The sequence below is a fragment of the Vipera berus genome (assembly GCF_964194415.1).
Source record: "Vipera berus genome assembly, chromosome: 1".
Lineage (NCBI taxonomy): Eukaryota > Metazoa > Chordata > Lepidosauria > Squamata > Viperidae > Vipera > Vipera berus.
In genome coordinates, this window is record NC_138202.1 from 28,173,586 (window position 1) to 28,199,457 (window position 25,872).

Genomic DNA, 25,872 nt, shown 5'->3' on the forward strand with positions numbered 1-25,872 from the left:
GCTCCATTTGTCCTTCAGTGATCTTTTTGTGCCACATTTGGGAAAATATTTTAAGTTAACAAAAAGCAGCTGCAAGTTACTATAATACAAAGGCCAATAAATTGGTTACAGTTATGCCATAAATTATTTGTGATTGTTCATATTTCTATTTAGTTAACATGTATTTTAATTGAGAATGTATTTTAAATGTACTACAGTTTTAGGTTCTGGAACTGTGTAGTTTAGGTAAATTGAAATCCCTTTATTTTTGTACAAAAGATAACATAGCATTAGAATGGTGTAGCCAATACCAGATGTTCACAATTCACAATAAAAATACTTTATAAAACAATGTTGAGATCTTTGTTCTTTATTTTGTGTTCATTAGCAGAAATTTTTGCTTTAAGTAGTTGGTGAAATTAAAATTCTGGCCCTACAGTTTCACCTTTAAAATATACACGTAGTCCTTGAGTTACAACCACAATTGAGCCCAGTTGTGACACAGTTGTGTCAGAAGGTCACAAAAGGTGATCATATGACCCCGGGACACTGCAACAGTCTTAAAGATGAGTCAGTTGGCAAGCGTCAGAATTTTGATCACATGACCATGGGGATGCTGCAATGGTCATAAGTGTGAAAGACAGTCATAAATCACTTTTCAGTGCTGTTATAACTTCATATAGTCACTGAATGGTTGTAAGCCGAGGACTACCTGTACTTGCTCTCATTTGTCTCATAGTACATCCAGGATCCAAGAAAGTGTAATTAGATTCCCTCACCCTGCCTCCAAAAAGCCATTCCCTGTGCCACAACAATTGACTTTAAAACTTGATGTCGAGGTCAGTTGTTCTTTGGGAGAGGAAGTCAGTAGTTTCATTGCATTAGCATAAATCCCTTGAGTGTAGCCTTATAATCAGCTCTTCATCTCCTGACCATTGTGAAATATTGCTATTTTTGGACCGTGGAGGATTATTTTAAATTTATATAACTACTTAAATTTTCTAGTATGCTTCCTGTAATTGCTGTGTATTAGCCTACAGATGGGGCTAGAATGTTTTTTAAAAGTTACTGTCATATACTTTAGAATTAGTTCACCAATTGTATTCTTGTTTTCAAATTTTTATGTAGATCAAAATTATAAAATTATTTCTTTTATTTTGAGTGGAATGTTGACATATATCTGTTTGGGAAACCACAGACCATTAAAAACTTAATATACCATCGCTTAGCTAAATATGTTGATTTAAAGCTATTCCACAGTTACTAATAAAAACCCACTTGGTGTTATTGATTATCCATAGTTAACATGCAAAAGCATACTCACCCCTGGACTGATTGCATGTCTCTGTGACTCCCTGTATTAAAATAATTTCTTTTGACAAATTTGAATGTATACGTGCTACTTATGTACAATTGTTTACAGAGTCAAAATAAGAAAATAGTTGTTATGGAAGATGCAGAGATTTAGAAACCCAGTTGATTCACTTCTAGATTTTTTTATTATAAAATTGTTAGTAGGGCCTATAAAGGTGATTGACTCATGTGAGCTGCAGATAGCCAGGCAAAGATAATTTTCATTGGACATTATAACCTTTCAAGGTAAAAATGCTTTTCTACTTTCAATATTTTTGAGCATTTGAAAATAAAGACAGTTCACTCTTACAAAATAGAAGGTTTGTTGTGTAAACCCCCCCTCTAAATCATTGTTTCTCAAACTTGACAACTTTTAAAATGTTAAAATGGCTGACTAAGGAATTCTGGGAGTTGAAGTCCATCCATCTTAAAGTTGCCGAGTTTAAGAAACTATTTTAAATGCTAGTTTAAACTAGCATAAACTAGCTAGCAGTTTCAACTGTCAGAAACATGGTTAACAAATAGAAGTTACATGGAACATTTGAAGTTGTTGTTAGTTGCGAAGTCGTGTCCGACCCATCGCGACCCTATGGACAGCGTTCCTCCAGGCCTTCCTGTCCTCTACCATCTTCTGGAGTCCATTTAAGCTCACGCCTACTGCTTCAGTGCACCTCATTCTCTGTCGTCCCCTTCTTCTATTGCCCTCAATCTTTCCCAGCATTAGGCTCTTCTCCAGTGAGTCCTTCCTTCTCATTAGGTGGCCAAAGTATTTGAGTTTTAGCTTCAGGATCTGGCCTTCTAAAGAGCAGTCAGGATTGATCTCCTCTAGGACTGACCGGTTTGATCGCCTTGCAGTCCAAGGGACTCGCAGGAGTCTTCTCCAGCACCAGAGTTCAAAGGCCTCAATTCTTTGGCGCTCAGCCTTTTTTATGGTCCAGCTTTCACTGCCATACATTGCAACTGGGAAGACCATAGCCTTGACTATACGCACTTTTGTTGACAGGGTGATGTCTCTGCTTTTTAGTGTGCTGTCTAGATTTGCCATGGCTTTCCTCCCGAGGAGCAAGCGTCTTTTAATTTCTTGGCTACAGTCCCCATCTGCAGTGATCTTGGAGCCCAGGAAAATAAAATCTGTCACTACCTCCATTTCTTCCCCATCTATTTGCCAGGAATTGAGAGGGCCGGATGCTATGATCTTGGTTTTCTTAATGTTTAGTTTCAACCCAGGTTTTGCACTCTCCTTCTTCACTTGCAACAAGAGACTCTTCAGTTCCTCTTCACTTTCTGCCATTAGAGTGGTATCATCTGCATATCTTAGGTTGTTGGTGTTTCTTCCGGCAATCTTAATTCCAACTTTTGATTCATCTAGCCCTGCCTTTCTCATGATGTGCTCTGCATATAAGTTAAATAGGCAAGGCGACAGTATACAGCCTTGCCGGACTCCTTTCCCAATTTTGAACCAATCAGTGGTTCCGTGTCCAGTTCTCACTGTTGCTTCTTGGCCCGCATATAGGTTTCTCAAGAGACAAATAAGATGATCTGGTACACCCATCTCTTTAAGGACTTGCCACAGTTTGTTATGATCCACACAATCAAAGGCTTTAGCATAGTCAATGAAGCAGAAGTAGATGTTTTTCTGGAACTCTCTAGCTTTCTCCATGATCCAGCGTATGTTGGCAATTTGATCTCTAGTTCCTCTGCCTCTTTGAAATCCTGCCTGTACTTCTGGTAGTTCTCGATCCACATACTGCTGAAGTCTAGCTTGTAGGATTTTAAGCATAACTTTACTAGCATGAGAAATAAGTGCAATGGTGCGATAGTTTGAACATTCTTTGGCACTGCCTTTCTTTGGAATTGGAATGTAAACTGATCTTTTCCAATCCTGTGGCCACTGTTGAGTTTTCCAAATTTGCTGGCAAATTGAGTGTAGCACTTTTACTGCATCGTCTTTTAAAATTTTGAATAGCTCAGCTGGAATACTGTCACCTCCACTAGCTTTGTTGTTGCTCAGCTTTTCTAAGGCCCACTTCACTTCACATTCTAGGATGTCTGGCTCGAGGTCAGTGACCACCTCATTGTGATTATCAGGGACATTAAGCTCATTCTTGTATAGTTCTTCTGTGTAATTTTGCCACCTCTTCTTAATCTCTTCTGCCTCTGTTAGGTCCCTGCCATTTTGGTCCTTTATCATGCCCATTTTTGCATGAAACGTTCCCTTCATCTCTCCAATTTTCTTGAAAAGATCTCTGGTCCTCCCTATTCTATTGTTTTCTTCTATTTTTTTGCACTGTTCATTTAAGAAGGCATTCTTATCTCTTCTAGCTATTCTCTGGAATTCTGCATTCAATTGGGCGTATCTTTCTTTTTCTCCCTTGCCTTTCGCTTCCCTCCTTTCCTCAGCTATTTTCAAAGCTTCCTCAGACAGCCATTTTGCTTTCTTGCATTTCTTTTTCTTTGGGATGGTTTTGGTTGCTACCTCTTGTACAATGTTGCGAACCTCTGTCCATAGTTCTTCAGGCACCCTGTCTATCAGATCTAATTCCTTAAATCTATTTGTCACCTCTACTGTATATTCAACAGGGATATGATTTAATTCATACCTGACTGGCCTAGCGCTTTTCCCTACATTCTTCAGTTTAAGCCTAAACTTTGCAACAAGAAGCTCCTGGTCTGAGCCACAGTCAGCTCCTGGTCTTGTTTTTACTGACTGTATAGAGCTTCTCCATCTTTGGCTGCAGAGCATATAGTCAATCTGATTTCTGTGTTGACCGTCTGGTGATGTCCATGTGTAGAGCCGTCTCTTGGGTTGTTGGAAAAGAGTGTTTGCTATGACCATCGTATTCTCTTGACAAAATTCTATCAGCCTGTGCCCTGCTTCATTTTGTACTCCAAGGCCAAACTTGCCTGTTATTCCGGTTATCTTTTGGCTTCCTACTTTAGCATTCCAATCCCCCATGATGACAAGGACATCATTTTTTGGTGTTAGTTCTATAAGGTGCTGTAGGGCTTCATAGAACCGGTCAATTTCATCCTCTTCAGCACCGGTGGTTGGGGCATAGACTTGGACTACTGTGATATTGAATGGTTTGCCTTGGATTCGAACTGAGATCATTCTGTCATTTTGAGGATTGTATCCCAGTATTGCTTTTCCTACTCTTTTATTGACTATGAAGGCTACTCCATTTCTTCTGAGGGATTCTTGCCCGCAGTAGTATACCTGATGGTCATCTGAATTAAATTCACCCATTCCTGTCCATTTTAGTTCGCTGATTCCTAAGATGTGGATGTTCAGTCTTGTCATCTCTTGTTTGACCACGTCCAGCTTTCCTTGATTCATGGATCTTACATTCCAGGTTCCTATGGAGAAAAAATCTTTACAGCCTTGGACTTTCCTTTCACCACCAGACATATCCACAGCTGAGCGTCCTTTCGGCTTTGGCCCAGTCGCTGCTCTTCCCCAGTAGCATATTGGACGCCTTCCGACCTGAGGGGCTTATCTTCCAGCGTCATATCGTTTTGCCTTTTGGTACTGTCCATAGGGTTTTCATGGCAAAGATACTGGAGTGGGTTGCCATTTCCTTCTCCAGTGGATCACGTTTTGTCAGAACTCTCTGCTATGACCTGTCCGTCTTGGGTGGCCCTGCACGGCATAGCTCATAGCTTCATTGAATTACACAAGCCCCTTCGCCACGACAAGGCAGTAATCCATGAAGGGGACATTTGAAGTAAGAGCTGAAAAACCAAAACAAATCTTTCTGAGAACAGCTTCCAAACTAGTTAAGATCTACAAAACAGAATCAACAAAGCCTGCAAACAATTGCTGAAAAGTGAAGCTGTCATTTGAATAGTTTTCCACAGGTCCATGGAACAGTATTGCTAATACAATTGTGATCTGCATGGGAGAGTTTTTAGGTGAAAACATTTTCTTTGCATGCATCATATAAGTTGCAGTTCAAAATATGCAAACAATTTTTTTTTGAGCAAAGTGCTCTGGATTGATTAAACAAAAACACAACTTTTTACCATAGTAACAGTTTCAGAGAAAAAGATATTTGGGGGGAAAAAACCACCTTGTCATCCATTAAGCACCGAAGTGGCCTTATTAAGTTTTTTAAGTTGAATGGATATAACTAGTACAGGAAATACTATGCAAGTGAAAGCAACGATGGGTTTAAGTAAAAAGCAAAATGTAGAAGAAAATGTTCCAATTAGTGAACAAATTGAAGTTGAAAAGAGATTGGGTATGTCAACATCAGTGATCCAAAATATACCTCCAAATCAACCATGAAAATACAGGAAGAATGCTAAAGATTTTGGTATGGACTTCAAGTTTTGAATATTATTGGTATGGACCAGACTTGAATATTACTGAAAATTTTGAGGGAGATTTCAAAGATGCAGTGTGCGCAAGGAGACCTGCGGAATTCATTAAAATTTTGCAAGGAAGATTGGGAAGAAATTGCAGAAGCAAAAATAAGCTAATTACAAAAAAGATTTAGAAGCAGTTATTTTTGCCAACGGGGATGTAACAAAGTACTGACGCAAATGGTGTCCAAACTTATTCACTTACTACTTCCATTTTTCTTATTTTATAAACAATTGAACATGAATAGTACATATACATTCATATTTGCAGAAATCTTTCCATGCAATTATATCACAAATCAAGGTAAATATGTGCAAATAAAAATTGTAATCTTTTTAATGGTTTGTACAGGTAGTCCTCAACTTATGATTGTAATTGAGCCTGGAACTACGGTTGTAAGTTGAAGCATCATGTGACCAGACCCAATTTTTGGACATATTATGCAACAGTTATTAAACGCATCCATTTTCCCTAATGGGCTTTTTTAAATCAGAAATCAGAAGTTCATGCCAGAAAACAGCAAAAGATGTAGCAATCGCAAACATGTGCTCAAGAGACACTGCAAATGACTATAAAGCAGAGCTGATTGCCAAGCACCCAAAATATATTCATGTGACCACAGGGATGTCTGTGAGGCCATTATAATTTTGAAAATGGGTCATAAGTAACTGGGGTGGCCCATCATAACCAGCTACCATGTAATAGAAACATTACTGGGAAATATGTTTAAAAATAAATAAATTATTTTTTATAATTTTTCTTGATTTTTTTTTAATATTGAAGCAGAAAAGGAGAAATTATTTTGGATTAGTTATTAATATTCTGAAAACTATGAAATGTGCAGTTTTGGTTATTGACAAAGTAGATTTAAAGTATAGGTCTTATTCAAATATTATTTAAACTGTATTGAGGGTGTTGTAATTAAACAGTTTCTTGGTGGATAGTACATTTTATATAGGGAGAGCATTTGTAGAAATTTGAGTTTGGTATAACTTCCGTTATGTCATAATTCTTTTTTTCCAAATTGGTATGCATTGAACTATATTAAATGATTTTTTTGTATTTTAGTTTATTATAACAAAGGCTTTAGTTTATAAAACAGTCTCCAATATGTTGGAATTAGAATTTCATTGATTGAAATACTAATTGAATGTATTGGTAATGAAGTTCTCTCTTTTCCTCTGGCAATTCCAAATATCAACATCTCAGTATTCAGGGGCACTAGAATACAGTTGTTTTTATATAATGATTTAATAGATATATTACAGGCTTCTATATGTTTCTGAATTAAAGATATACAGAATCAGGGATATTCTGAAAAGTTTAAACATCCGTGAGCTGCATTTCTGCTCAAATTTGCTATGGTAAAATGATAAAGTCATGAAAAAGGCAAAACATTTGAAACCTTTAACTCTCTTTGATTAAACTAAATGTTGCAGTGTTTTCTAATTGTGATTGAACTGAATTTACAAGAAGATACTTCTGATTCCCAGAGATCATAAAGAAGCAGGGTGAAGGAGTACCAGACTTAGTCCACGTCATGCGTACATTACAAACAGAGAGCATCCCAAATCTTCCACCTGGGGGTGAATTGGCGAGCAAGTAAGTTTGCACCAGTGTAAATATGCTTTTGAGTTTAAATAAGGTATACCTTTCATAAAAACTGTCATAAGGGTGATAAAGTATTTTCAATAACATTCATTAATCTCACTCTCTTTCAAATGTTATTACAAATGATGAAAACAGGTGAAAGCAATATAAATTGTAAAAAGTTTCATGCTCAAAATGCATCCTTTTGAGTTTGAAATTAGCATGAAACAATTGTTTTGAGTATGAGGCCAGAGTGTTTCAAGTATTTTGGGTGTGTTTAAAGCTTGAAGCAATATATTTCTAATTTGGACTTCCGGTTTACCAAGTCAGCCGACATAGACATCTGGAGGATGGCTCCCGTCTTCCACGTCTAATTTTGCATCTCTGGGGGGTCCTAAAAGGGCCGAAGAGTCGCCCTGGAGGGGCGACCAGAAAGAAGGGGCTTTTGCAGAAACGCAGGGGAGCCGCAACCCCCCTGTTACTGCCTGCATTCCCTTCGTGCCGGTGGACGAAAGACTGGCCATAGTAATATGGCCAGTTACTAGGCTGCAGACAGCCGAAGTCAAACTTACCATCAGGCAACATTAAAGCAGCGTGGAAGAGACGGGTAAGATTCCTCTCATATACCTTAATCATCTTCTTTTCACCTAAATAAGCTGCTAAGTACCTTCCCCCCAGTGGGAATTCAACCCTCCCTTCAAATAAGTGGTGAGCAAGCCCAGGGGTGTTTTTAAAAAAACGTTGAAAAAAGAAACGGACTGGTGGAGCAGTGGGCTTATGCCTCCTTAAGTAACACCAGCTGCCTGCAATTAGTGCAGGTTCGCATCCCACCTGGCTCAAGGTTGACTCAGCCTTCCATCCTTCCGAGGTAGGTAAAATGAGGACCCAGATTGTTGGGGGCAATAAGCTGACTTTGTAATAATGCCGCTTGGGGGGGGGGGTGAAAGCCCTAATAAGCAGGCATATACATAGAATGAAGGCTATTGGTAAGCACATTGGTTTGTGCTTAAATTGTAAGCCGCCCTGAGTCTTCGGAGAAGGGCGGGATATAAATGGGATTAAAAAATAAATAAATAAAAAAGAAAAGAAAAGAAAATTCAAAGTACCTGGGGGACACCCAGTGGCTAAACCTGAAATTGCAATCTGACTTTCTCTTTAAAAAAATCAAGAAAATATTTAAGAAAAACAAGATAAGATTAACCTTGAACACCAGATGTGAAACTTCACTATGGAAGAGTTTCAAAAACAAATCTATGCTATGTGGGAAATATCTTACCAAACTTATCAGTTCCTTTCTGCAGCTGGCGATGAAATAAGAGCTTTTGGAAAAGAACTAGAAAGCATCTCGAAGAAACAAACCCAAATTGTGACTACAACTAATATTTTATTGGGACAGAACTTAACAGAAGAAATTGAACGATCAAATACATTGGCAGAAGAATTAAATATTCAACAAATACAGGCTTTTGAAGATTATAATGGAAAAAAATGGAAAAAAATCTATTCAGACCAGGACAAATATATCAAGAGACAAAAATAATGAGAAGATTTGGTGCTGTTAACAGACTCCTCAATCCTTCAAAAGTGGAGACTAGAGGGCCACTTCAATATGATATAACAACACAAGAATGCTTTGATGATCCTGAGGCAAAGAAGCGAAAAATGACATGGCAAAGGAAGAAAGCAAGAATAAGATTGAAGAAATATGGACATTCTTAAGAGGCCTGAAATACATAATACCAAAATAGACAGGATTGTACCTGGATTACGAGAGATTGTTTTGATGAGTAGATAAAAATACTGACTAATTAAAAAAAATAAAAATAAAACACAGGTGTATGAATACTAATATTAAAATATTGAGTTCCTTAAATGATATGGATTAAGATGTATATATGTTAAAAATGATAGAATGTAACTGATATACTTGGATGTAGTGACATGAGAGGATGTATTAAATGTTGAAACGGAAGAAATTTTGGTTAATTTTTAATATGTGGAAAGTATAAGTGAGAAACAAGAATATTATATTGTCCTCCTCTTTCTCCTCCTTGCAATTGGTATTCTAATGACTACTATTCTAATATGGTACTACTAATATTGATATGGAAATGAGATAAATAAGTGTATTACATTACTAGGTATTGGAGAAAATTGTATAAAGGGAAAGGTTATTTAGCAATATGAAAATGAGAAATTTTAAACGTTTAATTCCAATATCAATGTAAAATTAAAGCTAGAAAAATATATAAGGTGTTTGATGTTTTAAAGATGGAATGTTAAAATATAAAATATACTAAAGTATTGATAAATATAAGAAAACTATTAAATGACTGATGGATAGCAATGAGAAGTATGTTAATTCAGATAAGAGATAGTATGTATTATATATATAATTTAATTTGAGGCAGACTTCTTTCAAGGTTAAAGCATCTTTCCAAAGCTCAAAACGACCTGTTGTTGTTTTTTTTACTTCAAATGGGGTTTTGAAACTGAAATAGGCTGTGTTGATTTAAAATGGATTGAATTCAGTTCATTGTATACTTTCCTGCTCTATTGCATACTAAATGCTAAAAATAAAAGGCATCAGTGCCAGCTGATAAATCGATTTTTAGAGAGATATCCTAACATTTAAATATGTTTGTTATTTGAAGATTTAATAATGTTAAAATTTAATTTACAAATGGTCTTATTCCAAATAAAATGGATTAATGGCTTCCAAGATTTTATTGTCCAGGGAATATAACTTTAAAAGAAAATACTTTCTGCTGCTTGTGATGTTTACATCAAAACATGGTATGGAGTTAAAACATTGCCTACCAGACAGTTAGTAGAACCTTTGGCATTATATGACCTGAATTAGTTATATGTTTATTTCTGATTTCAGTTAGTGTGTTGCACGAAGATAATTTGATGTCCTGCTTAAATTAGTTTGCTTGGTCCTCCCATTACCTCCACAGTTTCTTTTTTTCTTTGGTTTGTTTTTTTAAGATCGTGTTCTTATTTTATTTTAGTAATCTGAAATTTTTGATGACAGCTTGAATTCCTTTTGGCTCAGATATGTACAATTTGTTAATAAAACTAGATAATACTGGTAAGGATAATGATCAAGGGCATTTTTTTACAATATTTATATTAAAAAACTTTTTAAAAATGTGTTTGACTACTAGGAATTGCTGTCCTTTAAAATTCGTTTTATTTTGTTTTTTCTTTACCTGATTTAGACGGAGTGTGATTGAAGCCATTTATAACAGACTGAATCCTTATCAGAATGATGAAGCTGTGAGTATTGGCACCACCTAGCTGTTTTACTTTATTAATTCTGACTGAAAAAATACTTGTCAGTCTTTAATTTTACTTTGTTAGTATATTCACTAAAACATTCTTTTCACTATGCTTAACCTTAATAAAGTACCAAACTGAAATATCTTGGAAGATTCTATTGCTTTTAGGTTAAATGACCAGCTATAGTTCACTGAAAAAAAATACTGTGCTTTGAAGTTATTTATTTAAGGGTGATGTTTGCTCTCAACAACTTTCTGTCATATGTTTTGTTAAATATATAATTTGTCCCAGAGTATAGAAAAGAAAATCAAAATCCTAAAATTATGGACATATCTACTACCCTTTTCAGTCTGGATTATCCAGAAATTGCTGTAATTTTGGGCGCTCCAGACTTTAAAGGGTTTGTTCTCTTTTCTTAAAGGACTCTGCGTCAACTGATGATATGTGGTAAAATGCCATCTAAGCTGTGGAATTAGCACCGATTCTCCTAATGGGAAACTTACCCAACCAACAACGATCCTTCTTAGCATCAGTTTCACATATGCTTGAAGGGAAGTGATGTTGGTATTAGTGAATACATCAGAAAACAGCAGTTCAACACTTATCCCAGGAATTATTATTATTTTTTGTGAAGCAAACTTCTGTAAAAGTGATATTGAAACTATGATGCTGTAAATTGGACTCCAGACAATTTTATGTTGTATGATTTTGTTTTGTAAAGTGCAGTTGTGGTTGTCCAGAATGCTTATTCATAATGAGCTGTTTTACATCGTAAATGAAAGGCTTGGTTTGTTGTTTAACACAACAGTACCTTAGCTGTTTCTATTAGTTTTTGTGGTTCTGGATTGCTGGGAGTAGCAACCTAGCCAGCAAAATACTCAGGAGGTGCATGAAAATTTTGTAAAGGAAATTTGATATAAAGCAGATTATTGTAACTGTAGTATGGAAATTAACTGGAACACAGTTAATTTTCCTTCAGACTTTAATTGTTTTTTGATCTTAAAATTATGGCAGATCTAAAGTCCCACTGAAATATGTGAAAGATTTCAGCAAAAGAAGAAAAGTTCATCAACTTTACAAGATGGCTATTAAATAAATCCTGGGAGCTAAAAACTTTGATGAATTGCACCTTTTTTAGAGAAAAAAACTTTACCTTCAATTAAGTAACAGTTATATTAAGAAATGGTATCTTTCAATATTTAGTAGGAGCATGCACCATTTTATTAGCCCGATTGGCTGGATTGGCTGCTGTTCCAAGTAAAAATTCTTTTTAATTCCATTTTATCAATAAAGCTTGATTTAACAAGAAATTTAACAAGAAATGTGTAACTCATTCTCTTTCCTTTTGTCTTCTGAAATGTTCATAAACTGTCATGTTGATAAATATTTTTATTGAACAATTGCCCATTTATGAAATGGGAAGAACTCTTGATTGTGCCCAAGGCACAAATGGAGTTTATTTTCTAATTAATGGGCATAATATGCTTTGAGAAACAGAATGATCTTGTTACATGAGTTTTATTTCAAGATTTTAGTTTGATAGCATTATGTGAGCGTACTGTATACTTGCTTCTTAACGAAATTAATTTGTCAGAACCTGACAATCTTATTTTGACTGAACAGTAGGTGTGATTTGAAGTGCATAGATTCAGAATATTTAATCATTGAGTTTAAATTGCTTTTTTTTAAAAAAATAATGAAATAATAAAACTAATTTGACTTGAATTTTCCTCTACTGAAAACAAGATACATTGATTATGTGTTTGCAGAACTACTGTTTTATGCACCTTGTATTTTTTTTGTTGTTTTTTTCAGTTGAGGGTATTGTATGATCATTATGTATTTCTGTAAATTTTCAGCCAACTGATGCCCCTCCAAAGGAAAACCAACAATATATAAAATAGATAGTAACAATGTAGCTAGCATTTTTAAAAGGTGTAAAACATACCTTTTTATAGGAAGCAATGTACAACTCACATGTTTATATCCCTCTTTCCTTAATTTTCAAATATACATTTGTTTGTATATAGAGCCTTAAAACTATTGAAGTTAGGAAATGTTGAAAAAGTAATGTCTAAGGATTGTTATTATTATAATCGCAAATATTTTATTTCTCTCGTTTGGTTGTTTAACATCACTGTATTCAGTTTCTACCCTTTTGAAGCATGAATGAAGAAAACATAAGCACTATTTGTATTTATAAATTTAGAGCAGCTTTAGGTAAAGCAGCAGTCACTCACCCTACCTACATTAAATGCTTAAAATACAGTTTTGTTCAGGCAATAAAATTGTTAAGTATAACTTTGTATACACCTAGTTATGAGGCTATATTTGAAGTACTAATCAATTAACAAGAATGGATTGGTTTTAGAGTTAGAAACAGAACTCAGCATTATTTTTTGTGTGTATTGAAGTATACACATATATAAAGGTGGCAAAAACTCAGACCAGAAACAAATTTTTAAAATTCTCAAATGAAAAGCCATATGATTAATATTATCCATTGTAATAACAGCACTTGTTTAAAATTCGTGCAACGTCTTAAAGATGAGAACAGTTATTCTGCTATTACTTACAATAGTTCTTAAAAGTAAGAGTTGGGTAGAAGAGAGGTACAGCAGTTGTACATTAGCCTATCTACGTTTGACTCTTTATTGGAGTCAAGGCACTGTGTTACTAGGCTTATTAATACATGGCAATTTTATGTATTAATCAAAGTGAAATTAAATTCATATAATCCATGTATTACAAATTTTAGTAAGGATGCTTTTTCTTGTTCACAGAACTGCAAAAAATAAAACCGTGTTGTTGTTTTTTTCATTTTTGCAACTTTTTTAAATGCTAGAAATGTCTGAACACCTCAGGGGCAGTCCAGCATAGTTTAAAGAATTGTGTGCTACAGTATTTATTTCCCTAGTCAGGTGAAAGAGTGGATGCCTGTCTGCTGATGAAATAAAATAAAACAATGGTCCCAACTTTTGCTTTTTTTTCCTGTGCATGTTGTTCTCTATACAGTATTTTTCACAGCATTAAATTTCTGGTATAGTTTAAATGGAGACTTTTGAGAATTGATAAATTTAAGATAATTTAAGGCAATTCTGTATTAAGTAGCTTTAAACATTGATACTCATTCCTTATTTTGGGGGAGAGAGGCATGTTTGGGTTTGTTTTTAAAAAGTCATCAATAAAGTAAGTATGATTTGGTTCCACACTATTAAGTACCCCCATGTTTCTCCTTATCTCAGCCAGAGAACATACTTGTAGGGCAAGGGTGTCAAACTGGTGGCCCATAGGCCAGATGCGTCACGTGTAGGCCACACCCACACCAGCTTCACAAAGGCAAAAAATGTCTCAATACGTCATGTCACCTGTGTTCTAGGAAAACTAAACCAGGAATTGAGACCTTCCCTTCTCGTCATGGGTCACTTGCAAACTTCCCTGGTTTGTCATGATTGCCCTCAAATAAAACAAGGATTAGGGATGCAACCTTTTGCTTAACTCAGTATCTCTGGTTATTTCAGCAGCTGTCAGCACTCTACTGAGGGGGCCCATTGTCTTTAAACAGGAGACGGGGAAGTGTAATAAATGAAATTTCACATTCTCTGTAATAGTTTATTTTTCTTTTTCTCCATGGGGAAAAAGAAAACCTGTGGCTTTCCAACAACATATTCCTGGCAAAAATCATATAAGAAAAGCAGATCATATGCTTTGTCATGTCAAGGGTTACAAAAGCGATAACAACAACTACAAAAATATCACCACAAACCTCCATTTCACCCACCACTGAAGGGAGATCTCAAACAACCTAGTCCAGGTTTGGGGAAACAACCAACTTGAATGTGATGCCCACTCCAAACCAATGGGTGACCTCCTTCAACAGTCTCAGTTGTTAAACAGGAAGGGTGATTATATGCAGGTTCTGAGGTTTTGCTGATAAAAAATTCAGGAAACCAGAAGTTGCCTTCAAGCGTTACGTTTTTATTCAGCTGAACAAAAGACGGGCTCCTCTAAATGAGAGCAGCCCCGAAAGACAAAAAATCCTTGTATTTATTCTTTCTGGTTACATAAGCAGGCCATCCAGCAAAGCTGATACACATACGATAAAGATTTCACCCAGTAAGTCTGGCATACTGTAGATAAGAGAGCAGAAGTAACAAACATGTTCCCTTTTGGGTGTTTCCCTAAAGATATTGTATGTTCTCGGGTGGGTTAAACATTGGGTGTTTTCCTTGCTGGCCTTACATGATCCTGCATCCAGGACTTTGCAAGAGCCCAAAGACAGTAGGACCATCTGCACATTCACAATTGATATTTCCTATACTGTCCCCTAATTCCGGGTCAACAGTGAGAGCATCAAAACTTGAGGCTCTTTACAAGCCTTAGGGCAGACATGTCAAACTCGCGATGTCATGTGACATGCAACATTTCAGGACAGTTTTGCCATTGCCGGCAATGGGGTGCGCGTGGCTTCCAGATGACGTGTCCGGCCCATGGGCCAGGAGTTTGACACCCCTGCCTTAGGGCTTGGGCTTGACCTCTTGCCCTATTAATATTGAATGGAATCAGCTGCAGTGAAGGAAATCACCAGAACACCACCTCTCCACTGACCCTGCAGTCAGTCTGGAAGCATACCATTGTTGCTGATTTTGAAAGTTGCTGAGAGATCCAGAGCATCGCATGGTTGCATCATTCCCATTCTCCTCCTACCTGAAGTCATTGGTAAGTGCTATTGATGCAGTATCAATCATATGTCCTGTCCTGAAACCCAACTGAAAAGAGTCTATATAATCTGATCCAGAAAGGTTGGAAAACTGGATGAACATTATCAAGACAAAATTACTAGTTTGGTATAGTACACCAAAGGGATGCTAGGGATGTTGTGTATTTTGATCTCAATAAAGTATTATGACAGTCTTGTGCAATATCTTTGTAGACAAGATGGACTGATGGGTAAATCACAGATTCATGAACAAATGCATTCAAAACATTTCATAAAGGGTTCTGCATCAACATGGAGGAGGATATTGAATTGGGTCCTCAAGGTTCCATCGTTTATCTTATTCTATTCAACATTTTGGTATGTGGCCTAAAGGCTGGCACGTGACTAGGGTGATTAGAGAACAAAATTACAATTCAAAAAGATCTCCAACAGGTATATCTATATATATATTAAACTAAACTGTTATAATGTTCCATGATGCCTAGTCATGCAAATAGCTATAGAAAATCATACACATACATACAATACTATGGAGATATAACTTGGCAGCAATGTATGTAAACAAGATCATGGAATATTGGATATCAGCTAAACATGAGTAAGCAATTTGGATGCAGCAGCTAAAAGTGAAGTGTCATTTAGCACTGAAAGACGTATTATAATATGCAAACTAAAGAGATAATAGTTTCATTGTATCCTGCACTAGTTAGACTGCATTTGGAGTACTGGGTCCAGTTCTGGGCACCAGATTTTTAAAAAGAACATGATAAAGCTGGAGGAGGTTCAGAGAAGAACTACAACAGTGTTGGGATGTCTGAAAATCAAATCCTGTGAGCAAAACACTTGGCACATTTAGCTTATAGAAGGAAGACTAAGGGATGATATAAAATTCTATAAATATCCAAAACGTTTTTACATGCAAAAAGGGATCTGCTTGGTCTCCGTTGAAACAATAGGGGAGGGTTCCGTGGGTTTTAACATGAAAGAAAGTTGATGCAGAATATCAGAAGTAGTTTTCTGATAATAAAAATAGTTAAGCAGTGGAACCATCTGCCTGCAATAGTAGCGGACATCCTGTTTCTGAGTGGTTTAAATGGGAAGTGAATGGCCATCTTCCAGGAATAGGAAGAAATCGTTTTGAATCATAATTGGAAAGGCCATTAGATCAGGGCTTTTCAATCAGTGGTACATTGGCTCATGGCAGGTGATACGCAGCCCAGCCCAGCCCAGCCAAGGGTAGCGGGGGAGGAAACAAGCCAAAGCAGCGCAGCGCAGGACTTGCTATGAGAGAGTCCTCAGGAGCTGCAGGGCTGCTTGGGGTGAGACAAAAGCCCCAGGATCACCCAGAAGAGAAAGGGAGAGGAGGGGGACAGAGACAGGAAGGGATATAAAAAGAGGCAGTTTGGGCAGGAGAGGGAGAGAAAAAAAGACTCCGGAGAAAGAGGCAGAAGAGAAAAGGCTTTTGTCACAGAAGCGGCGAGACGGTGAGAGAGGGAGGAAAGAATTTGGAAGGCACGTGTGTGTATATGAATGGGGAGGATATTGGAGAAACGTGTGTGAATGGAAAGGATATTGGAGGAATGTTTGTATGAATGGGGAGGATATTGGAGAAACGTGTGAATGGGAAGGATATGGAGGAATTTTTGCATGAATGGGGAGGATATTGGAGAAATGTGTGTGAATGGGGAGGATATGGAGGAATGTTTGTATGAATGGGGAGGATATTGGAGAAACGTGTGTGAATGGGGAGGATATTGGAGGAATGTTTGTGTATGAATGGGGAGGGTATTGGAGAAACGTGTGTGTGAGAATGGAAAGCACTGGGTAAGCCATGCTTTGCAGGACGAACCCGGCGGACCTATGCCGGCAGGCCAGTTGACCTCAGGAAGGCTCCAAAGGAGGTAGCTGCAGGGGGTGGGGGGCAAGCAGGAGGCTTTTCAGTAGGTGCCGCCAGGTTTGCAAACATGGCGCTTCCCCTCCACTTTCCAACCCCAAAATTCTGAATTAAAGTTGGGCAACCTTTGAGTGCCACTGACAAGCTGCAAATCTGCTGTAGTCTTGGCTGCTGCCCCCTTCCTTGGCTAGGTGAGGCTGGAGTGCTCAGCCTTTAGTCGGGGCTGCTGGCATGGCGGCAGGCGGGAGCACCAGGGGAGCGCTGCTTTGCAGAACGAAGTGGACGGAGGTACTTGCAAGTCCCACCCCAGCTATAGTGAGGAGCTGCAACTGTGTCTGTGTCCAGGGGGCGAGGAGAAGGAACCGGAGGGGCGTGGAGGCTGGGCTGCCTTCTGGCCCGCTGGATTCAGGTTTTTCCTTTGCGGGGCATATGGCCTGACTCTCGCCGAAATGCAAATCCCTCTCTAAGCAGGGATTGGGAGGCTGAAGGCCTCTATGCGGCCATGCCGTTCTAAAATCGATGGTGAGGAGAATCAAAATAGGGCAAAACAAGCATAATCCACCAAGGTTTATTGATTGCAAAGTTTTCCTTGGATTTTCCTATCCCTTCCTGGGCTATTAAAATCAAATTGGCAAGGTCTGTACTGAACACCTGGCTGCAAACTAAACTGGATTTTAGCCTAGCCCCTTGTGCAATCCCAGGCCACATTCTGGAGGTAAGAGGATGTAGTAACAGGAGACAGCTGCAAAATTGGTTTGTTATTTATTCTTCTCTTTAGCAGCAATAACTATGTTCTTTGACGACTTTGCTAGCAATCTGCAGGCTGTGAACTTTTCTTTCCCCCTTGGAGAAAGAATACAGAAGGGCTAGATTTATTTTTCCTGCTAATTACAGTATACCTTCTTGGTTTTTTAAGGAGCTTATGAGAAAAAGATGTGTCTGAAAATTAAAGGATGTATCAACTGAGTTGTGAGACAGGAAAGGGAAGTACATGGACATATGCGCTTCCAGTTGCTGACAGGTGTGCCACTAATATTCTGATTTGACACCTGCATGCTCTCAGGGCCCAAAGATTATCTTCATTCTTCACAGGGCGGTATTGTGGATTAAGTAAATTTTTCTGGGTTCTGATTTTTAAGGTGAATGTCCTGAGCTACGAAGGCCTTTGATCTTCTTAAATGCATAATAATAAAATACTGAGAAAAGGCCCAGGGAAGGCAGATTAGAAAGAACGAGACCTTTTGGAGGTCTTCAATTCCCTTCCTGTTAAGAGCTCCTTAATAAGGTTTGCTCTTCCTTCCTAACATCAATAAAGGTGGTATTTCCAGAAAATATGTGAAGAGCTGTAATTAGTGATTTAACTATGTTTTCTTTTTGGCTGTGTTTTAATTTATATATAATGTATGTTTAATCCAGGAGGGTGTGGAGAGGTAGAAGTGGCCAATATGGAGGCTGTACCTTGCCCTCCCGATCTCTGTCTCCCCTTCAGATCTCTGGAGAAGAGGGGGTGGCAGGCGAACTGTGTGAGGGAAGGCTGCCCCAACAAGCCTTTTGAGAAGGGCCAGCCTCTCTTGTGCAGGACCTGGGAGTGCTGCTCCCCTGCCACCTCCTCTTGCTCTCCAGAGATCTGTCAAGACAGAAATTGGACTCGGAGGAAACTGCTTCCTGCAAACGTCCTCCACCTCCTGCTTTGCTGGGAGGGGGCACCGGACAGGGCACCGGACACCAACAATGTCTGGGATTGGGAAAAGAATATCTCTTTAGCATGCTACACACACACACACACACACACACACACACACACACACACACACACACACTCACACACTCCAAGCTTGGAGACTTGTATCCACATCTGAGGTAGCAAATTGCCAATCATGCCTGGGCTTGGGGAAAAGGCCCTCTCCTTCCTCGGTGGATAAAAGTCCCCAAACCTGGAGTGTGTGTGTGTGTGTGTGTGTGTGTGTGTGTGCATGCCTGATAGCAGTTTGTGGAGGCAAAGAGTTTGTGGGGCACTGAGTTGTCCCCACATTGAGTTAGCCGGTGCGACTTGTTCCGTTCCGACCCAGCTGTCTCGAGTCAGCTGTGTCCAGTGACTGGCAATCGAGCAGCCCACGCCCACCTCCTAGGCGATTAGTGGTACTCGAATATTGCCATATCCTAAAAGTGGTACAATCTCTAAAAAGGTTGAAAAGCCCTGATCTAGATCAGTTCAGGCTAATCTCCATGCAGGGATCCAAATTTAGAACTTCCAAAATAAAAGGCTATCTAGTCTCTGCTTGAATGCATCCAACGAAAGGGACATGCCATCTTGATATATAGTTTCATTATCAAATTGCTCTTCAGTTGGAATCTGCCTTCCTGTTACTTAAAACTATTATTCTATCTCCTGCATTCAGAAATGAGAACCAGTCCTGGCCTTTTATGTGACATCCATTCAGGTATTTACAAGAGTGCTCTCATATTCTCCTCGACTGACTTTTCTCAAGGCTGAAATAAACAGCTCCTTTCATGTCTCTTTGTAAATTTCAAGTCTTTTAATCATCCTCATCACCCTTTTCTGAACTTGTTTTCACTCTTTATAAAACGAGATGCCAAGAATTAGATAATAGTGCTTGAACTGGGATCTTGTCAGAACAGAATGAAACAAAGTTATTAATTCCTGTGATTTGGAAATTATTCTTTTATTTATACAGCCTATTTATATGGTATTTGTCTTTTTTGCAGTTATCAGACTGCTGGCTCATCTTCAGTTTGCACCCAATATTCTGTTCCAAGATCTTTTTCACAAGTTGGATTTCATCTGTATATTTTATTTATTTTATTGTTTTTAGATCATTATGGAGTTTTAACTGTTGTGTTGTACAGCCCAGAATCATGTGTTTGTGAAAGGGTCGCTACATAAATTAGCACCATTGAGGACAGGTTCATGAGCCACCTTCAGCAAAGGAAGGAGGAGGAATGTCAGCTATTCCTCATCTTTTTATGCATGAACAATTGTCCTTATTGCACAGATCCACCTTCTCCAATCTGGCCCATCCAGAGGCTTTGGGACTGCAATTTCCTCCAGGTCAGGGGAAGCTAGCACAGATGAAGCCCATCTCTTCCCTTCAAGTTCTTCCTGGGCCAGAAATGGAAACCTAGGATCAGGCTACCCAAAATGTGGTTTGGGGAAATTGATTAGGAAAGGGCTTTTTTTTTTGTGCCAGCCAGTTTCACCAAATTACTGAGTTCCAGCATTTAGATGAGAGACAGAAAATGGCACTTCATCCCTTCTTTCATACCATGCATAATTTCAGACTCTTCTGTCATCTTTGCCCTCAATCACTTATTTCCTGCATTATAAAGATACCCATGGCCACCCTGACTGCCCTTGCCTTCTAGCTCAAGGGTCTGCAACCTTGAGAACTTTTAAGACTTGTGGACTTCAGTTCCCAGAATTCCTCAGCCAGGTTGCAGACCCCTGTTCTAGCTCACAGGAAACAACAATGCGTGCCAGATCTCGCTTAACTACAGCATGAGTTTAGCTTCTCCCTCCTAACAGTAAAAAAACCTATTTCTGTCTTCTGCCGTGTTTATTCACCCTGACACGGGGTTTTGCATGAAAAGGTGGGCTACGTATCTATATCTTTATGTGGATAAAATCCAAGGCATAGGCAGACGCTAAATCATGCATTGGTACCTATCATTATTTGATTGTTTTGTATCAGGTAAAGCAGAGAGAATTTCAACAGTTAATTGCACACTTGAGCAAACCACTAGAAAGACAGAAACCTGGATTTCTGTCAGGTTTCCCTCCATTAGAATTACGGCCATTGTTTGCTGCTTATTTATTTATTTAGTCATTGATTAGTTAGAGTCACCTGGGGAAGTAAAGGGAGGGGATTGAGGCAGGGGACTGCAAAATCCTTTGCGTGCTGGCCACTTTCCATTTACCTTCCCTTTGTGCCTGTTTTCTGGCAGAGAGAATGTGCCAGCAAGCATCTGGAAACTTCCCCAAAGAAGTGTTAAGGATGAGTCCTGGTTACATAGATCTGGCACAAGTTGAATGGAACTGTTGCACCTGGTGCTGTTAATTGCATGCTTGAAAAAAATGGTATGAAAGAAGGGAAAATCAATGTTTTAAAAATGGACAAAAAGCTAGGTGCTTACTTGGGAATGCAGTGTAGTGACATCTGATGCAGCCAGAACAAAAATGCTATTGAAGGAACCTCTGTTCCTCACAATTTGCCGTCTTTGCTTTTCTTTTTCATCCCTGTTCTTGATTTTTAATAAAGATTTTTTTAAAAAAACACACCACCTTAGAGATTTTGCCTTCCTTACATTTTTTGGTAACTATAGTGTTCATTTTTTCTAGACAGCTATTTTTATTTATATTCTACCATTGAGAGGTCAACTGACTTTAGCATTTTCTTTTTTTAAATGTTGGACATTTTTTAGATACTGAGTGAATTCTTGAATAGTTGTCAAGGATTTGATTCCTAATTCATGTAATGTTTAATATAGATTTGGCATCTGATAGATTTAATTCTACTGGACAATTTTTGATTTCAATTTGCAGGGTTCTATGTTTAAAATATAAACATAGAACCCTGCAAATTGAAATCAAAAATAAAGGGACGCCGTGGCTCAGTGGGTTAGGATGCTGAGCTTGTCGATCAGAAGGTTGGCAGTTTGGCAGGTCGAATCCTGAGTGCTGCGTAACAGAGTGAGCGCCTGTTACTCGTCCCAGCTTCTGGCAACCTAGCAGTTCGAAAGCACGTAAAAATGCAAGTAGAGAAATAGGGACCACTACGGTGGGAAGGTAACAGCGTTCCGTGCGCCTTTGGCGTCTAGTCATGCCAGCCACATGACCACGGAGACGTCCTCGGACAAGCGCTGGCTCTTCGGCTTTGAAACGGAGATGAGCACCGGCCCCTAGAGTCGGAAATGACTAGCACGCATGTGCGGGGGAACCTTTACCTTTACCTATGTTTAAAATATTCAAATTTCAAACAAAAAAAATTGTTCAAGCCAAAATGTAAATCTGAATTTTAAATTTTAATTACTTAATTATAGAGTAGGAAAGATGGACAGGCTTTAAATATTAACAATATTTAACACTGTTATTAGAAGCATACAGGATTGCCAAGGAATCAGTTCTGAGGAAGGGTGTCATAACACAGTAATTTTTATTTACAATGGTATTGACAGCAGATATAACTCAGCCCTGGAAAAACTATGTGGTTTTCTGTCACCAACCAGCAAGTTAATTGCTTCACTCTCTAAATTTATAATAGAATAATCAAAGGAATAAAAATAATAAGTGAAAAATCAGTAAGTAAACTATTTGGGGGAACCATAAGTGAGTGCAAAAAAGTTATCTGTGCCAAAATAACACATTCTCTATATGTGGTCTGTTCCCAGTAGGGTGTTCAACCAAAAATCTACAGTGTCCTGTCTCAAAAACATGTGAAGTAGCTCAGATCATTTTTGAAATCCTGTGACGTCTGCAGCCACAGCATACTAGAGACATCAAGATTATGATGCCCAATAGGCTCCACTATAGATCTATGAACAGCCAAGGCTGGCTGATTGACAGAGCAAGTATCAAAGGAAAAGACCAGTTAAAGTGCTTCGGGGGAAGATGGGAAGAAGACAAAAATGGTTCAGAGACCAATCTCACACTTGCTTTCCTGCTTGGAAGAAATAAGTCAGTAACTCAAGAATTTTCCTTTAGGACAAAATGAATTGGGACAATAGTGAAGCCTTCCGCAAGGGTGAACCCTCTAGACCTGTGGCAATGCAGCTTCCAAAGTTCTCAGCCACCAAGGCCATTACCGTCTGGAGTTGTAGACCAGCACATCTGAAGAGCACAAGGATAGGAAGGAATACAGCAAGATGTGTAAGCCAGCTAACTGAAAAGCAATTTAAAAGTGTAAAAATATGTTGATTTGAATTTGCCAAATTTTGCCTAATAAATCCTGTGCTGAAGAACTCTGACTAAGCAAATTTCTCCATCTCCTCTTCCCTCTACCTTTGAAATTTTGACAGCATAAAACTTTCTAACAGTGGAAAGAAACAAAGCTCACAAAAAGCTTTTGATTTTGCTGTTTTTCAATATTTAATGTGGGGAGCCAGAGACATCAGCATGTCTTTCTGACCTTCTGTTCCTGCCCCTCTCCCTCCATATTACGATCTAGTTCTTGTCGTGCTCAATTACTCTGTGTAGTCATGAAGGTGACACTAACGCAAATCCACAGCATCCAGCTTTGATCTCCTGGAGGCAAGATATCTAATGTCAGTAGGGCACAATCCTATTCACATTCAGAGGGATGCATTAAATCTTTTTACTTGGAGGGTTGTCAACAAAAGCCAAGCTGCCTGCTATCAGAAGCGCTGAGCGTTGCTCAGTCCCTCCGAAGTTTTTAGTATGTGCATTGATACAGAATGGACTGTTACTAACCCTCCAAGGCATCTGTGTTGAGGTCAGGAACTGCTGATTTTTAAAATAGCCATCAGAAAAACAAAATCAAGAGCCTCCTATTCTCAGTATCCATTTAAAAATAATGAGTAGGTTTGCCTGTGTTCATTATATTGTATTACTAATATGTGCTTGTTTTCCTAACGTGCTTGGGAGGTCCTTGGCTCCATATATCCCCTCAAATAATGCCAGTGTGACTAAATGCCAGTGCAACTGCAGAGCTAATGAAAAGGAAAGGCAATTTTCTGTTAACACAGCACAGCCATCCAAAAAGCAAGGTTATGCAGAGAGAGTGATTTCTGCCTTCAGAGATTCCTGCTAATCTCAGTATAGCCTCACCTGTGTCTTAAAGCCTTAATGGTAACCTGAACTGAAAGAGCATATGTATGATGGCTTCTTGTTATGCCTGACGGGGAAATGCAATTTATATTTGTGCAAATCATATTGATAACAAGATGGGAAAAGAGTGGTGCTATCAAAGAGACATTCACTAAATTTAGTCCTAACTAAATGTACAATGGAATGTATAATCCAGTTTCAGTTACCTTTGGACAAGACGTCCTCTACTGCCCAGGCACTTTCACTCTCTCCTTGGTTTTATCTATGCAACTAGATCAGACCACTGATCTGGCTAATTCAAGATTGTCTACTACTCTATGCAATACTTGAGGGTTTCATAGAAGAAAGCCTATCTGTTGGATACTGGTTGGTTGCTTCAATGACGAGACGAGGCGAGTGAGTTCAGCAAAGATCATTGTTTATTGCTTGCAGGATCTGAACTGAGAAACAGGGCTGCGAATGCAGCAATGTATACCCTGGCCTCTAGGCGGCGGCCAATAAGTTTAAAGCAACCTATTGCCGCCCTAGAGGCAGCCAATGGCGGCGCTGGAGATGGGTTGTCTGAGGAGCTGGGTGCCGTTAGCCAGCTTCCGTGCTTGAGTAACCTTCCAGCAATTAACCCACGTGATATTCCTTTAGCAAGACAAGCCCAATACATTACACCCCTCCCCCCTAGAATGTACATACATTATAATAACAAAGGAGAATGATTACAGCAATACAAGTTTTACAGAGTTACAACAGTCGCATGCAATGTGCACATTTTTCCATACAGAGAGTTTCCTGGCTAGCAGCACGTGAATGATACAAACAACATTATAGCTCAGTTGTTTCAGAACAAAATTTTGTAGATATGCAGGAGGCTTGCGAACCCTCGTGGAATGCCTGGGAGAGCCAGGCCCTCCCTGGCCTACCAGCTTGCCCGCCAGAATGGGTAGACCAGGGTCCATAAGTTCCAGCGAGTCTGGCTGACTCAGAATTCTCTGGCTGGCCCTTTCAGGTCGGCCCACCCCAGAGTCAGTTTGCTCCGCAGAGTTAGCACAGCGGCTACAGTGTTCTGGTTGGCTTTCTCCATCAGGGGCCCCATGTTGCACTCCTGGGCTTTGCTCCCCTACGGCCACCTCCCCGTTGCTCTGACTGCTTGGGACCTCAGAGCCTATGGATTTATTGGCCTGGCTGCCAGTTTGCGGTCCATGGCTGGGACCTGGGACGAAGTCCTCACTTTGTGGCCGCTCTGGAAAACGTTTCCTAAGCTGATCGATATGACGAGGGATGACTCGCCCACCCTCTAGGCCCACTTCATATGAGAGAGGGCCTGACGTTTTGGTGATTTTCCCTGGCACCCACAAGTTCCCATGCCCATAGTTCCTGGCCCACACCCCATCGCCCACTTGCAGCCCCCTCAGGGGTTTTGGGCGAGAGGCCTCAGCTGCCACCCGCTCTGGGTGCAACCTGTCCAGTTTCGTGATTAGTCATCTCCCCCAGCTTTTACCCATTGCTGTGCATGGTGTGGAATGTTGGCAGAGCAAAAAGTCGGCCAGTCTGTGGTGCCAGTCCCCAGTCACTATACGCTTCAATGATCCTTTTGTGGTCCACACCATTCGTTCGGCGTGACCATTAGTAGATGGGTGAAATGGAGCTGATGTCGCATGCCTAATAAGGTTTGCCCTCAGAAAAGCCTGAAATTCTGCCACAGTAAATTGGGTCCTGTTATCGGACACTACGATGTCCGGCAGCCCGTGCATTGCAAAGAGTTTCCTAAGCACCTGGATGGTCCTAGCAGTAGTCATATTTGCGATTGGTATAACTTCTAGCCATTTAGAGTGGCTGTCGACCACTATAAGAAAGAGCTGTCCCTGAAAGGGCCCAGCGAAGTCTATATG

The 25,872-nt window shown here is 39.2% G+C and overlaps 1 protein-coding gene and 1 long non-coding RNA gene across 3 annotated transcripts in view; both read left to right on the forward strand.

Moving 5' to 3' along the window:
• PPM1A (protein phosphatase, Mg2+/Mn2+ dependent 1A) overlaps positions 1-13,390 on the forward strand; it is a 38,552-nt gene extending 25,162 nt beyond the window's left edge. Inside the window, exons 4-6 of one of the 2 annotated variants that reach the window (XM_081342801.1) lie at positions 7,192-7,300; positions 10,513-10,570; positions 10,923-13,390. In XM_081342801.1, the coding sequence (XP_081198927.1) occupies positions 7,192-7,300; positions 10,513-10,570; positions 10,923-10,970 (215 nt within the window). In that variant the 3' untranslated portion in view covers positions 10,971-13,390. The remainder of the gene's footprint in view (positions 1-7,191; positions 7,301-10,512; positions 10,571-10,922) is intronic. The other variant, XM_081342802.1, reaches the window with a different exon arrangement.
• A 791-nt stretch (positions 13,391-14,181) lies between these two features.
• On the forward strand, positions 14,182-23,262 carry LOC308663226. Its single transcript, XR_014025323.1, has 3 exons — positions 14,182-15,292; positions 19,587-19,628; positions 22,597-23,262. It is a non-coding gene; the product is annotated as an uncharacterized lncRNA (long non-coding RNA).
• The last annotated feature ends 2,610 nt before the right edge of the window (positions 23,263-25,872 follow it).